The sequence below is a fragment of the Meleagris gallopavo genome, chromosome 1 (genome assembly GCF_905368555.1).
Source record: "Meleagris gallopavo chromosome 1, MGAL_WU_HG_1.1, whole genome shotgun sequence".
Lineage (NCBI taxonomy): Eukaryota > Metazoa > Chordata > Aves > Galliformes > Phasianidae > Meleagris > Meleagris gallopavo.
The window spans coordinates 72598399-72615226 of NC_139404.1; the positions used below are offsets into that span (position 1 = coordinate 72598399).

Below are 16828 nucleotides of genomic sequence, written 5' to 3' on the forward strand. Positions count from 1 at the left end.
TCAGTCTTTACTGCTAAGATTGTCTCTCAGAAATCCCAGACCCTGGTAGTCTAGAGAAGGAGGGAGTCTAGACAAAAAGAAAAATTTCCCCTTGGTTGAGAAGAATCTGATTAGAGATCATCTCAATATACTTGACACAAATCCCTGGGCCCCAGTGGGATGCGCCCACAAGTTCTGAGGAAACTGGCAGAAGCGACTGCTGAACTACTCTTACCTTTGAAGAATCTTGGAGAATGGAGGAAGTGTCTGAAGACTGGAAGAAAGCCATTGTTGCTGCAGTCTTGAAAAAGGGAAGACAGAGTACCCATGAATTTACAGGCCAGTCCATCTCACCACTGTCCCTGGGAATGTAACAGAACAACTTATTCTGCATGTCATCTCCAAGAAAGTGGAAGAAAGTTATCAGGAGTAATCCACATGGATTCACCAAGGGGAAATCATGCTTGACCAATCTGGTAGCTTTCTATGATGTCATCACTGGCTGCATAGACGAGAGGAGAAAAATGGGTGTGGTGTACCTTCAGCAAAGCTTTTGGCACTGTCTCTCATAACATTCTCTTAAGTAAGCTTAGGAATTGTGGGGTAGATGAATAGAGGTGGATTGAGAACTATCTGACTGACAACACAAAGGTTTGTGATCAGCAGCACAGAGTCTAGTAGGAGGCCTGTAATTAGCTCTGTTCCCCAGGGGTCAGTACAGGTTCTAGTGTTGTTCAGCATCTTCATCAGTGACCTGGATGAAAGGATAGAGTGCAACAAGTTTGCCGATGATACAAAGCTGAGAAGAGTAGCTGACACACCAGAAGGTTGTGCTATCCATTCAGTGAGATCTGGACAGGCTGGAGAGTTGGGTGGAGAGGAAACCTTATGAAGTTCAACAAGGGTAAGTTCAGTGTCCTACACCAGAGGAGGAATAACTGCATGCATTGGTACAGGTTATGGGCTCACCTGCTGGAAAGGAGATCTGCAGAGAAGGACCTGGGTGTCCTGGTGGACAACAGGTTGGCCGTGAGCCAGCAGTGTGCTCTTGTGGCCAAGCAAGCCAGTGATATCCTGGAGTGCATTGAAAAGAGCAGGCCAGCAGGTCAGTGGAGGTTCTCTTCCACTCTAATCTGCCCTGCTGGGGCTACATCTGGAGTATTGTGACCAGTTCTGGACTCCCCAGTTCAAGAAGGACAGGGAACTTGTCCAGTGGAGAACTACAAATATGATAAGGGAACATCTCTCTTAGGAGGAAGGACTGAGAAACCTGGGACTGTTCAGCTGGAGAAGAGTGAGAGGAGATCTCACCAATACTTCAGTATTTAGATATTTATACTTAATACTTAGACTTTAGATATTTATATCTAGAGGGTTGTTGTCAAGACAATGGGGCCAGGCTCCTTTCATTGGTGCCCAGCAACCGGACAAGGGGCAATGAGACAAACTGAAACACAGGAAGCTACATCTGAACATGAGAAAGAACCTCTTCACAGTGATAGAGTACTAGAACAAGTTGCCCAGAGAGGTTGTGGACTCTCCTTATCTGAAGATATTCATAACCTACCTGGATGCTTTCGTGGGCAACCTACTGTAGGGAACCTGCTTTAGCATGGGAGTTAGACCAGATGATCTTCCAACCCCTATGATTCTGTGATTCTGTGATTTACATTTCAGAGTTTCCCAAGCCAGGAGAAGACATCTCTTATTAGAAGACTGGGTCCACCTGTTTGCAGGGAAATCCCTGGATGATGCACTGCCCTCATTCTTTTCTGACGGTCTGTTACAGAGGGAAACCCGTCAATTAAAAAAAAAATCCTCCAGTTATCCAGTAGGCAAGAATTGTCCTAGAAATGAAGTAAAGTTCAGCTGGAATAAGCTGGAGTCTCCGTACTCTGCTGAAACAGGCAGCAGTGAAGTCTTGGCACTGATTTTATAATTGACATTTTTCATAAATCTGATTGTGGTAGGTAGTCAGTGGACATGGCCATAATACCTTCTTTGAATTTCAACTAGATTTCAGCATGCTGAGAAGGATCTGAACTTTCAGATTTGTGACCTGAGCAAACGTGACTGAGCAATGAATCTGTAAAGTCACCAAGTCTTTTTTTCTTTTTCTTTTTCTTTTTTTTTTTAAATAATAATCCTCCTTTTTTTTTCTACAGCGCTACTTAAGCTCATCCACATACTGCAACAGTGTGATAGAGAGCATGGCAACAGCTCATTCAAACCTAAGCTGAATTTAATTGTCACTTATCACTCCCACATATATAAGAACCAGCCATTTTCATGGCACTTTCTTGGATTACCTTTATGACCTTACACCACATTTGCAAGCAGGAGAATCATCTTTGTCAAGAACAAGATTCAGGCTTTATTTCTCTACTGTATCCATACTCAGCTCATCATAAAGTGATGGATTATCATATGCAACAGAATATCAGGGAGTTGGTTAAGGTTTTGCAATTCAGGTACAGCCTATGAGCTTCACTAGTATAGATTGCAGTACTGTGTCTCCCAGAATTGGGAAACTGCAGGTACAAAAGCCGTCTCTGTCTGCCTTGAACTTTTATATATTGCCACTCCTTAGAACTTTACTTTAAATGTTAGTTTGCTTCATATAAATTGCCAGGTGTCTAGCAAAACTGCCTTATTTAGCTTACTCTCACTGCTATGTTTCCATCCATGGCCAAGGTAATAATGTGTTTTATATCATTACTAGTCTCTTAGGGCAGTCTGTTGCACCCAAGACTCTCTGCTCATGCATGGCTCAGTATGGGAGTTCATTGTTCTAAACATCCTTCTAGAAGACAAGGTGCATTTTTTAAGTGTAACTAATAAGGCTGTCAGTAACGGGTGCTACTGTTGTTTTTTTCCCTCTCACTTCATCCACAATGGAGAAGGAGATATTCTAAAACGAGTCTCTGTTATAGCTGCTTAGAGCCTGCAGAAATTCATGTTTCTGCTTAGTTGATATTTTTCATTACACTAATCCTTAATCCAAACTAGTAAATACTGAACCAGTTAGCATATACCACAGTTTTTATATGTGCCTGTTTAGATATCTTCATTTCTCTCTTTGATGCACACTTTCAGCTGCTCAGATAAGTTGCATTGAGTAGTTATATAGGTAGTGCTCATACTGACAGAAGGACATAATGAATAGGGTAGTTGTTTTCCAGTGTAACAGTCTATTTTCAAAACAAAAGTAGAGACACTGTTGATTCTCTTTGTGTTTGTTTGTTTTGTTTTCTTTTCTTTTGTTCTGGTGGATTTTTTGTTTGCTTGTTTTCTGACAGATTTCATTAACTCTAAGCACTTTAAAGATACTGATGGCTTTTTGAGGGATAGTTTAAGGGGCAATTCCTGATTTTTGCAATCTAATCATAGACTTTTGTTTCCTGAGTTCCTTTAAGATATTAAAATATTCGAAGTTTTGTCCCACAGTTCTTTCTCACACAGGCAGAGAGATTAATTTGAAGTACTTTTGAAGTAATTGAAATAAACTGCATTTAATCAATGAGCACATAATTATTCAGAATGAAAGTTCCCTAAATTCGATGTTTTGCTCTAAAATGAAAGCCACTTTAATTCTGAGTAGGAGTCTCTATGTGTGCTTTAAATACACTTACTAAGCTGCACAGCTTTCCTCTGCATTAAGGAGAATCATGTCTTTTTTTTCTGTGCTCAATGCTTATCTAAGTGGCAGTCACATCTGCAGGAGGAGAGGCCAGCCTGGCACCATTCTTCCACAGACTGCCACTTTTTATTTGTCACAGTGACTTTGTTACCCTCTGGGCAGCTCAAAATTCCTCATGAAAACAGCTCTGTTTTCCACAGAAATCAGCCTTTTGATGCTTTCTCTTGCCCTTATCCAGTTTGAGAGAACATGGTGTTCTCTCCAAACAGATCAAGCACTGTACATCACAGCACTTTAAACCAACTGCCCCCTATAGGCCTTTTGTACTCATGACCACTGAGACACTTGTCAAATAATCTTGTGAGGTAGGACACCATTACTGTCATTCCCTTTTATTGCTTAAAAAAAGAAAAAAAGGGAAAAAAAAAAAAGCCAAGAAACATGAGAGACCTGAACTTTAATTTCCAAAGTTCCTGCCTAACAGCCCTGAACTGGCTTTCATCATTACCAGGACACTCAGACTCCATGAAGACATTGAGACAGTTCATCTGTGTGCTCCCATTCTCCCTCACCACAGAAATGCCTATGAAAATTTTTATCCATCATTCACTGCTATTAGAACTTCCTGCTTAAGGAAGGACATAAAAATCACTCCAAATTGCTACTGTATTACACAGGGAGAATTGTGGCCTTTATGAAAAACAGAGAGATGGAAGAAAACCCAAGATAAAAAAAAGTTGCCATTATTTGAATGCTGAACTTTAGTAATAGGCTTCATAACCTGTCCATGCTGCAGAAGCAGTCATCTCTGAATTAGAGCTGACTCAGTATAAACTAAATCCAAAATCAGAGCCTTCACTTCACGCCAAGTCAGACATGAGAACAGAAGAGCATTTCTATGATAGAGAAGTATCCATCTTATGAGACAAAAATACTTTTGTGGTTGAATAGTCTACTGTGCTGACTTGGTACTGGTTCATGGATATGCATGCCATGTAACGTAGATACAGACTTCTACCCTTCAGTTCAAATCTGTAAATTAAGCTTCAGTCCTGTCCTGAAGAATGTGTGTTTGCATTCACATTAAAGATAGGTTCAGGACCTCCCCTAGAGCAGTTTTTAGAATCTTGCTGAGTTGGTGTTCAGCCCTTGTATATACCAGTGAAAGGCTCATCGAGCATTGCAAGTCTTCACTTGGACTGGCAGAAACACCTAGAACTAAAAGTACAGCTTTTTGCATTAAGATAAATTTTCTGTCCATCTCTGATCCTCCTCCTCTGTTTCAGAATGATGAAGATTATCAATCGACTACACAAGTCTATGATGCTCTTGCAGTATTTCTCCACCCAGTCCTGGGATTGGTCTTCAGATAATATGAACATGTTAATGAGTCAGCTTAACACAGAGGACAAAAAGGTGAGTATGTCATGTGTGTGGACTGCTGAACTCCACTTCTGTTCATCTGCAGCAGCTATTTTTTATATTGTTGAGTCCTCAAATGAATCTGCCTAGATTACTGTAACTGACTTGAACATGAAAAAAAATGTAGTTCTTCTTGTTTTATTCAAGAACTTATCAGGAACCTCCATGTAGGAGAATGTTTTCTCCTGAGATGTATTGCTGTTTCTTCTGAGAGAAGTCAATCACTGTTCATTTCAGCTAACATAGCAACTCTTTACCTTCTATTCTGTTTAGCGTATAAATAAGCTAGATATGTTTCCACAGACATAATGGCCTGCATAAAGGGGACATAAGTTTATATCCTCAGTGACCCAGGTGTATTCAACCCTCTGAGTTGGCTGCATACACTGGAATAGCTAGTGGAGTTGGAAAGATAAGCATATTCCTTTTTGTATAGAAACATATTTCCCTTTCTAAGAAGAAATGGTCAATTCTAATTTTCATATAACAACTCTGGGCCCTAAAAATTTCAGGCATCCCCTTTCATGGGGGATGTATCTATATAAACCATTGTGCTATACAGGGACCCCAGAAAGACAGTGTCAGTGGTAATACAAATACACGTGGTTAATTTAATACAATTATCATTGGATAACTGTAGCATTCACAGTAGTTTCTCATCCTAGTTTTCTTAGTGTCTCATTTTTGGCAAACTAGGAAGCTCCTTTATGATATCATTTTCTCCCTCATCTCTTCTGGCAGTACGAAATTTGGTAGGAGGCCTGGAAGGAAACAACTTGAGAGATTTTGGCATTTTTATCCACATTGGTCTTAATGGGCACTGCATGAGTAAGTTTAGTTAGCACATGGTGAGTTAGCATGAACAATATGAAAAATGTTCCTGTTTGATTTAAGTCCCCAGACAGCAATTACTTTGCAGGATGTCAAGCTCTGCTATAGTCTTTATAGGTTTGAAATACTGCTTCTTTGGAATGGGGTTATAACTGAAAGACTGAAGGAATACAGAGATTAGATAAACCTGAATGCACTTTTGTTCAGTATCTCCTTTCAGAGAGCTACTTAGACATTCACATCAAACCAGTCACACACGAGATTCTCACATAGATTCCCAAGACAAGAGCCAAAAGGTTTCTTCCCTACTCTGTACAGGTAGTGCATGCAGAAAATTCAAATGGCTAAGGGGAGTGGTACTGCTGTGACTGTAGCAGATGTAGAGGGAACCTAACTGGCAATTCAGAAGCTTGCATTGATGCAGATAAACAAAAAGGCACAGCAGCAAGGACTTCAGTGCAAGTTAGACAGTGTTTCAGATTTCCCAAGTTGCTTATGAGATTATGGATTATTCTCCACGTTCTGTGTTGCCACTGCCATATTGCACGCAATGTATTCAAGTTAGGTATTTTATGGAGAGTACAGTTCCCTATACATATCTGACAGACACACAGGGATCTGCATAGTAGCTAACCTGCATTATACACAGTTTACTCAAGTTGTTGCTGTTCTAATATCAAAGTTCCTTTACCAAACCAACGGGCTCAGATTGCCTTCAAGGTGAAAGAAAGGATTGGGGTTTTTTTTTGTATTTTCCCTTTTAGGGCTCTGTAAGTAAGAAATACTGCTCCATTAAAAAAAAAAAAAATCTCTCTCCAATAAAACCACTTTCTCTTTACAAATAATTTCTTTGTTCTAATAGACAGACAACAACCTGAGAGCTTGCCAACAATTTTTCCAGTATCAGCACTGAAATTAACTAATTAGCTCTGCAATTAGATTTACTGATGCCAAACAACATAGTAAACCATTCCATGGATTTCTGTCAGTTTACAAGCTGAGAGTAAATGCAGCACAACAACACAGAGCTGCAACTGATGCAGAGGCACCTATTGATTCAACATCCAGTTCATTTATTCACAATTAACTCTTGTGACACCAAAAAAAATAAAAGAAAAAAAACCCTGCAGGGAGGCTTTCAGATGAATATCTGCTTGAGTGGACTGCCATTTGTCTTCCATTTTTCTGTGTGGGGATTGGTGCACATTCCTCCATGTATTTATGTAAAGTGTCTACCTGAAAGAAAAACATTTCATTGTTTTCTGGCAGTTAGCACTAAATTTTTACTTGCTTTTCTGAAATTTCTGTCTGGGTAAATCATTAATTGACAGCTATGAAATAGTTTTTAAGTGTCCATGTCTTCTTTGAAACTTAGTGGCTTTAAAAACTTAATAGAGATGGCCTTGTCTGGATCATGTCAGTGCTTGAAGTGAACTTGTTTTGAACACTTGCATTTAACTTCTGCTGTTTGTCTTTATATCCCAGTTATACAACTTCGATGTTCGTCAGCTGCATTGGTCAGAATACATTGAAAGCTATTGCTTAGGTGCTAAGAAGTATTTGCTAAATGAGGACATGTCTGGCATCCCTGCAGCAAAGCAGCACTTACGAAAGTAAGTAATATCCAATGACAAGGACCAGAGCTCCTGGCTATTTGAAATGAATTGTGAGAAAAATCATTCATTTTACCTTGCAACGTGTTATTGTTGAATAAGATGGAGATAAATGTAGCGTAGCTTATTTGTTTTTATGGCAGAGCATTGTTAATGCTTTGGTTTTTATTCCTGTAAAAAAAAAAAAGAGGACTTAGAATCACAGAATCATATAATTTTTTCAGGTAGAATGAACTTTTAAAGATCATCAGGTCCAACTCTCTTCCAATGAACAGAGACATCTATAGCTAGATCAGCTTGCTCTGAGCCCCATCCAGCATAACTTTGAATGTCTCCAAGGACAGGGCTTCTATCACTTTTATGGACAACTCATTCCAGTGCCTTATCACCCTTATTGTAAAAAAAATTCTTCTTTAAGTCCAATCCAAATCTCCACCCTTTTTTTTTTTTGAAACTTTTTCCCCTTGCCCTATCATAACAGATTCTGGTAAAGAGTCCAGAGTCCCTTCCTTGTACTTCATCAGTAGATATTGAAAGTCCACTATTAGGTCCCCCTGGAGCTTTCTCTTCTCCAGGCTAAACAGCCCCAGCTCTCTCAGCCTGTCCTCATAGGGAGGGTGTTCCATCCCTTGGATCATTTTTGTGGCCGTACTCTAGATGAGCTCCAACAGGTCCATATCTCTATGTTGAGGACTCCACATCTGGACTGTGCTCCAGGTGAGGTCTCACCAGTGCAGAGTAAAGGGGCAGAACCACCTCCATTGATCTGCTGACCACGCTTTTTTTGATGCAGCCCAGGATATGGTCAGTTTTCTGAGCTGCAAAGGCATATTGCTGGCTCATGTCCAGCTTGCCATCCACCAGTATGCCCAAGTTCTTTTCAGTAGGGCTGTGCTCCATCCTTACATCCCCTAGCTTGTACTGATAGCAGGGCTTGCCACAACCCAGGTGTAAGACCTTCTACTTGAATTTATTGAATGTCATAATGTTCACCAGGGCCCACTGTACAATCCTGTCTAGGTCTTTCTAAATGGCATCCCGTCCCATGGGCATGTCAACCTCACCACAAGGTTTGGTGTCATCTGAAAACCTGCTGAAGGTGCACTCAATATCACTGTCAATGTAATTGATGAAGAAGTGGTCCCAGTACTGACTCCTGAGGGACACCACTTGCCATTTACCTCCACCCAGATATTGAACCACTGATCGTATTCTCTGAGTATGATCTCACAACTGGTTCTTCTTCCATCAAACAATCCACCAATCAAATCCATCCCTTTTCAATGTGGAGAGAAGGATATTATGGAGGACTGTGTCAGAGGCCTCACTGAAGCCTAGATAGATGACATCAATGGTCTTTCCTCATCTACTAATGCAGTTACACCATCATAAAAAGTGAGAAAGTTGGTCAGGCAGGACCTGTCCTTAGTGAAGCCATGCAGGTTATCCCATATCATCTCCCTTTCTTTTATATGCCTTAGCATAGCTTCCAGGAGGATCTGCTCCATGATCTTCCCCAGCACTTAAGAGAGGCTAACTTGTGATGGCACTAACAGGCAAGGACTAAACAGTATGCCTTCCCAGCAGATGACCAAATAAACAAGATGCAATGAATAAGAATAACCGATGAATACAGAAGGTACTGGTAATTCAGAATTGAAGTAGAAAAATAAGGGTAGATTTATATATTGTGAAGCTCCTTGAAGTTCTTAGCATTCGAAAGGAATTGCATAAAAACTTGAAGTGTTTATGTTATTTTGAATTTAATTTAAAGTTGAAGATTCTAAATTTTTGGGAGGAGGGACTGATGCAGAATGAGAAAAATTCTCCAAAATTGGTGCAAAGTTTATATTTTCAAGTCCTGGTAGAAGTTTTAAGAGCTCCTAAAAGAACAATAGGAGATTGTCCTTCTCCTTTTCAGTTAAAGCTTTTCCCATAGTCTCAAGCCCTTTTACTCAGAGATGTGCAAAAAGCAAAACAGCCCTCTTGGAGCTTGATTTAAGAACACCATTCTTGTGCACTATGAGAAGTGAAAAACAGCTTGTTGCTAAAGTAAAGGGTGTTAGAATCATAGAATTGTTTGGGTTGGAAGAGACCTTAAAGATTATTTAGTTCCAATGCCCCCGCCATGGGCAGGGACACCTCCTACTAGATTAGGTTGCCTAGGGTCCCACCTAACATGACACAGAACAGTTCTAGGGATGGGGCATCCAGAGTTTCTCTGGTCAGCCAGAGTTCTAGTGCCTCACCACTCTCTGAGAAAAAAACTCCTTTCTAATAGCTGATCTAATTCTCTCTTCTTTTAAAGTCACTCTCCCTTGTTCTATCCCTACACACTCTGATAAGAAGTCCGTCTCCATCTGTCCTTTAGGCCCCCTTTAGGTATGGGAAGACCACAGTTAGCCTTTTCTCTGTAGTGAACAACCCCAGCTGTCTTAGCCTCTTCTTACAGTGGAGATGCTCCAGCCCTCTGATCATCCTCATGACCCTCTTTTGGACCCAGTCCAACAAATCTGTGTCACTGGTGGTCCCAGGGGTGAATGTAGTACTCCAGCTGCTGAAGTACTGCAAAAGTTCAGATCTTTTATGATTAGTATTTTCCTAACATTAAAAACACAGTTTCACTCAAATAGGAGTATTCATCAGCTCCTGTAAAACTCTTCCAGCTTGTCACCAATCCTATGTAGTCAAAAATAACTAATATACACAATCAAGAAGGTATTGACATGCCCTACAATATCATTTAAAAAAAAAAACAACCCAATTCTCAGTATGAATTCAGCCTATTCTGGTTTAAAAGTAGAGTACATGAAACAAGAGAGAATACAGACATTCCACCTATTATATTAACTATTCACTACACTGCAACTTCAACACAGATTATGGGATGGTAGGGACATCTAGGCCTAATATTTTCACTAATATAGGAGGGGCAAAAAGCCCAAGGACCACTTGTAAACAAGATTTCTTAGAAAATTATCGGTAGCAAATTAACTAAGCTGGTAAGCTTTTGTTTTTGTTTTCCTCCATAACATGCCTCTGTCTTTTCTCAGACTGAGGAATATCCGGTATGCATTTAACACCACCCTCCTCGTGATCATCTGGCGCATTTTCATCGCAAGGTCACAGATGGCTCGAAACATCTGGTACTTTGTGGTGAGCCTCTGCTACAAGTTCCTTTCCTACTTCAGGGCATCCAGCACACTCAGGCACTGAAGCTGTCCATCAACAACCAGCCTCTTCCAGAAGGACCTCCAATCCCCTCTAACCAGCAACTACGGGCATCGGAATCTGAAAGTAGCAGAAAAATTCACTCCCTCCAACTGCAACCTGCATTTATTGTGCACTGATATGTGTTCACTTTTTTAGTTTTAACCAATGCTGTAATACATGGTGGTATTTATTCCATAGGACCAGACTGATTTTTAAAACCATAAAGCTTTAGGAAGAGATGAAGATGGAATCTTTTATTGAAAGTTCATTGTGCAAGAGTAAAGATTAACCAAATTAGCAGTCTTCCCATGTACTACCAATTTTAGACTATTTTAATCCCATCCTCCTCCATAAAAGAGGCAGATTTAAAGCACAGAACCTTGGAAGAAAAAATACCATCAGAGAAGAACCAGTCAAGGAAATTAAACTTTAAGAGGTCTTCCTAAGAGGCTATTTATTCCTTTATTCTCAAACAGAAATTTTACATTTTCCATTTTTCAAAACCTAGAGGGGAAAACCATCAGTTACACTAGGCCAGTGAACACACTGAACAGTTTTCAGATCTTGTCTTATAATCCTACTGAGGACTGATACTTTCAAGCCATAACTGAAGACACAAAGAGAATTTATGTACCTATGCTAACTGTACTCACTCACATGCTGCTTTGTTATGGAGAGGCGTTTTTTCTCTCACTGATTAAGGATGCAGTTACCTTCCATTAAACAGCCTTGTTCTTGCATTTATCACTTTTGCTTGGCACATTTCTTCAGCTTGAAAAATTCTCTATTTACTCTGAGGATAAAGAGAAGAATACCTAAAAAATTGAAGGAAAATTCTGAAACTCATTATTATTTTTGAGAAGTAAGTCCTTTCCTCCATTCCATTTGCCTCCCTGTAGCTCAAAAACAAACTGATACTGTCCTTCAGAATCTCACTACAGCTAAATCACTTCACAGTTGATCACTTCAGCTGGTGAAAAATATGTACAGACATGTATGGGGGGAATCTTATCAATCAGGACAATTCTGCTACCACTTGTCAGGAGAGTCTGAAACTTATTTCTGTTGAGGTTAAGAAAGGTTTCAAAGGTTGACTTCTGTGTAAAAATCATCATGTGCTCTGAAAATAATGTTTTGTCCTACTTTGCAGCTTAGAAAGGAATTCAAGGATCTTATTAAAGCTCATGGCTATTGGAGATATTTGTTTCACCTAGTGAACTATGAATTCCTCTGGGAAAGATTGGAGAAAGAGAAAGAGCGTTCTTCAAAGTAGCTGGTGCAATGACAGTTTTAGTGCAACAAATTTACTCATGCCATCAGATTTTCAAAATCAAAAGTAATACTGGAATGCATTTTATTCAGATTACACTGAATAAGTATGGTAAGATTATGAGACTTCAAAACAGTTAGTTTTTGAAACAATTGCAGCATCCAGATTGCCTAGACTTGTGTCACATTAGCTGACTTAATGCTACATCTCATAAAATGACATAGTGGCTCTTTTGAGAGCTGAGAATAGTATTTACAAAACTGTCATTCTTTAAAAGGTTTTGGTAGCAAAGGCAGGAGCAAGTTATGATGACAGTGTATTTTTATTTGAGCATCCAAGCTGATTCAGAAGTCTTTGTAAAGATGCAAGGAATTACAAGAGAAGATATGCTTGTATGCCCCATGGGTCTAATTTTAAGCAACTGCCAAATGATGCCTGCAGCATGCCCTAACCAGAAACCTGGTATCCAAAATGGCAGGACTCCAGCAATCCTAGCAAAGGCCCCTATTACATTCCTTCTGATCTGTGTTCAATTACATTAAGCACACAGCTTACAAAGATACCATTTTTTTAAGCTCTTGACTTGAAAACATACTTTCAAAATGAAACTGTTAGCTATCTGTTTTTCAATGCCAGAAAGTTGGCAGTGCATTTTATGCATTATGCTAATGTAAGATGTCATTGCCTAGAAGATCAGGTTTACAAGCTGGGGTCCAGATACCTTATGCACGCTCCTTCTGTAGCAGCTTATATGGTGAAGGTCAGATGCATTGTACTTGACTAACTGAGACTATGGTTACCTTAGTAGAGCGAAGCAGGTCACTACAGGAATACCTCTAGAAAGACTGCATTCCCTCAAGTAAATAATCAGATCATCAGCCAGCTTCCAGTCTAATTATATGAAAGGCTTAAAACAGAACAAAACAAAACTGCAGACTGTTTTGAAACAAACTTCATTTTTAAAAAAAAGTAAGAATTCTTGCTCATCTCCAAGAAATCTTTTTAAGTGCCTGACATACATATCAAGAGAAGCAACAGCTAAGGGGATCATAGATCTTAAGCTGCAGACATTGTAAGAAAAGTACTGAGTCTCACAAAAAAGTCAAATACTACAGATGTGCTACACCTACAACAGATGACTGATGTAGACCAGACATGATATTGTTGGGCTATGAGTACAATTTCCTGCTTTCCCATCACTAATGCTAGTCATGCCATGCATCCTTCAGATATGCCTGTAGGCATTCATAGTTATTTGCATAGGCTGTATTGTTCCAACAAGTCTAATATGTAACTGCTCACTATGAGTACGTTTGGACCAGGTTTCTCCACGTGTAAAAGAACACTTCAGGCTTCACTCAGAACATTGGTGGTATCACATTCTAAATCTTCAGGATTCTGCTGAAGATATCACACTGCAAAGCTACTGCTCATCCTTGAAAAACAGCTGGAATGTGACAGAAATATAGCAATTGCTGTATGCTATTCTGGAGACCTTTCATAGCTATGTAATGTTGCCAGAAGCTGGTTCCAGTGCTCTGGTCTTGCCTATGGGGGAGATCCAGCTGTTAGCTTGTCTTAACACAGACATAAACACATGTGAAACTTGAATCTTTTTCCTGTAGCTTGAAACATTTTCAAGTGATTGTCTGAACCACAACATAGAAAAATGATAGAGAAATCCCAGCGGAGAAATTGGCACGTGGCAGTGGCATTTGTCTGCCATTTCTGACAGTAATCATGAAAAGCTACACCTAGCAAAAGAATTTGTTCTCACCTCAAGTAGTGACTTACCTTTGACACGTTTTACTTGTACTTCTCAGTGTACTTACATATACTCTGAAGAAATCCAAGTCTTGCAGAGAATATATAAAATGCCAATTGACAACTTTTTTTCTTTTCTTATTCCATGTCTCTCTCTCATGTATACTCACAATCTTTTCTCAAAAGAAAAGCAAGCTAGGGCTCTTGTTCAGTTAAATCAGAGGTCCTGCGTTGACCTCTGATTTGTGCACAAATTAATGTGAACAGATCAGGAATGGATACTACTCATGGCTGAAGGCCAGAGGTTTTACTACCTGTATGACTGAAAAAGGACCCACTCAGGCTTTTAATTTTTTTTCCCTCTATCAAGGTAGCATGATCAGTGATATAGGGAGAAGCTACAAGGGGCATTTCTACAGCCTGTGCTCACAGCAGAAGGATTGCTAGATATGGTGCATCCTGCTCAGTGAGGAAAGAAATCAGAGAAGCATGAGCTGCCAAACCTAGAGGACTCTGCCTCCCAATGGGCAGGGGAAGATCCATCAGCCTTTTGTGATCAGTTTGGTTTCTTCTCATAAGATGGATAAACTAAAAGACTCCCTAACAACCTGTTCAGTTCTTTCCCCAGAAACCAACAGACAGCATAAAGAACTGTATTAGCAGCCATCCTGCAGAGCCACAAAAGAAAAAAATCGGCCACAAGACTGTATAATGAGATGAATCATCTATGACTGTTTGTACTCTATGAACCTGCAATGTAGCTACTCACTCACAGTGCTGGAAGCCTTCAGTGCTGCTTTCATAGCTATGTAATGTTGCCAGAAGCTGGTTCCAGTGCTCTGGTCTTGCCTATGGGGGAGATCCAGCTGTTAGCTTGTCTTAACACAGACATAAACACATGTGAAACAGACAGAAACAGCATGTATGACTGCTGAGTCCAGTGTACTCATGTTCTGTGTGTAGACATTCTCCATGTAAACACTGTTCTGTAGGCTATAGCTGTTTGAAAATATCATTTTATTGTCAAAGAACAATGAGTACAAACTTGCAATTAAGAAGTATCTCTGCTTTTTCTTAAATTGCTGTAACAACAAAAAATCCTTAAATGAATCAGAGTTGAAACTGCTATTTGACTGACAACCAAGGCTGTTTATCTCCAGCATGTCTGCTATAAAGAATAAAATTTCTCTCCTCTATCCTTCTTTACCCCGATAACTTTATTAAGAAAACTACATTATTTCTTTTTAGAAGAAATGGGTAACAGACATACTGACATTCAACTTAATGTTGGCACATTGCCCACCTCCTCAATGGATGTTTGTTATTTTACATTTTACAAGAAAACATCATTATAGCTGTATGTGTGCATGTTTACATCTTTCCACACAAGTCTTCTCATACAACACACAGAGAGGGTAATATAGAGGTGTTTATACTGAAATGACAGGCCTCCCTTCTTTGATATGCTCTATTCTAAATCAGTTTAAGATTAAGCAAGAAAACCTATCCGTTTCAAATGTAAAGAAAATCTAACTTGTAGTACTATTAAATAATCAAATAATTATGTTGTATGAACAATTGGGAAAAGCTGGGGGGGAGCATTCTTTTATTTGTAAATATGCTACAGCTTCTTGATTGAAAGCATGGTGTTGCTCTTCCAGCACTAACATTCTGCTGCAGAAAGCAAAGGTGAATTTTAAAATTTTTATTACAATTAGATTCTTTATTCAAGTACTGAGTAAGTAATACACTGTATATTCACCATAAATTAAACGGAAGAATATTTCACTATATGGTGCTAAATATTGGTATGAAGATGATACAGACTTACTTGAGACAATTTAAAAAATTTAAAAAAATTGGGGAATAACTAAATACTATCCTATTTTTCTCTATTGCTAAAAATCCAACTGTGAATTATTTTGTTCAGATTAACATGAAGCTGCTTATAAAAAGTTTCTTGTTCTTACATAATCTTGGCAGACTCCAGTTTTACTTAGTAAAACAAATATTTTCCCGCTGTCCAAAGTTTATATGGTTCTATCTGCTATTTCTATTCTTTTGTTAGCTATGAGACAACTATAAATCTTATATATCGTGCTTACAAATTTCTAATGTAAAGGTGTAAGCTTCTGAGCTCACAAATCAGATAAAACGGTAAATTCACAAATTCTGAAAACTTCAGCCATAAAATTGTTAATATGATATTTATGTTACTTTAAACATTTAATAAAACAGAATATTTTAAAACTATGGTTATTTGGTATATGTTTACCTCAGTTGCTAAAGGAGCTGGTTACTTGCAGTTCAGGGTAAGCTTCATGTCTGCATCACATCGTACCACGCTGCCATCCGGGTCCCAGCCTATGTGCAACCACAGCCCCATCTACAGGAAGGTGCCAGCACAAACATCTCCTGCACAGGCCGAAACGGGAAATAATAAGCAGGGGAGAAAAACCTCTACTTTTAAAAAAGTAATGACGGTGAGACATTAACCCAGATACCCACAACCAGGATGGGAGCATCTCAGTTAAATACTCCTCAGAAAGTGATAGGGACAGGTCTTCAGCAAGAACAAATTGGTAATAATCCAACCAACTTCCTGCAAAATTTACTATTTTCATCTGATAATATTCCCTAAGACCCTAATTTTACAAGTTAAGAGCTTTATTTTACTCAAAAGTCATTTCAATGACTTCTTTCCAACAATCGTATTGTCGAATGTTTACTATGTTGGTCTCTTTTTCCAAACCATAAATATATTTTCATTCAGATTTTTCCCTAAAGGGAAAAAGTAGATATGTATTTTTCTTTGTCTTATTTGAAAACTAGATAAAAACCAAACAAGAATGAAGTGGACCAACTCTGAAAAAATAAGATCCCGGAACAACTGGAAAACTGAGGTAGTATTTGGCGCATACCAGTAATTCTGAAAGAGAAGCCTTTTGTCCTATCATGTAAATAGGCAGTCATGCAAATAGTCTACTGATCATCATCAGTTGGCCCATTTCTTTTAAACAATGAGGTCTTCTGCAACATTTAGTACATAAAGTGCTAGCAAATACAGCTATTGTCTTGTCAACTACACAGGCTTAA

The 16828-nt window shown here is 39.1% G+C and overlaps 1 protein-coding gene across 7 annotated transcripts in view; it reads left to right on the forward strand.

Moving 5' to 3' along the window:
- The window catches only part of FAR2 (fatty acyl-CoA reductase 2), a 143938-nt gene extending 127956 nt beyond the window's left edge, over positions 1 to 15982 (forward strand). For all 7 annotated transcript variants that reach the window (XM_085233781.1, XM_085233808.1, XM_085233822.1 and 4 more), the window contains 3 exons: positions 4906 to 5035; positions 7358 to 7485; positions 10539 to 15982. In XM_085233781.1, the coding sequence (XP_085089907.1) occupies positions 4906 to 5035; positions 7358 to 7485; positions 10539 to 10701 (421 nt within the window). In that variant the 3' untranslated portion in view covers positions 10702 to 15982. The remainder of the gene's footprint in view (positions 1 to 4905; positions 5036 to 7357; positions 7486 to 10538) is intronic.
- The last annotated feature ends 846 nt before the right edge of the window (positions 15983 to 16828 follow it).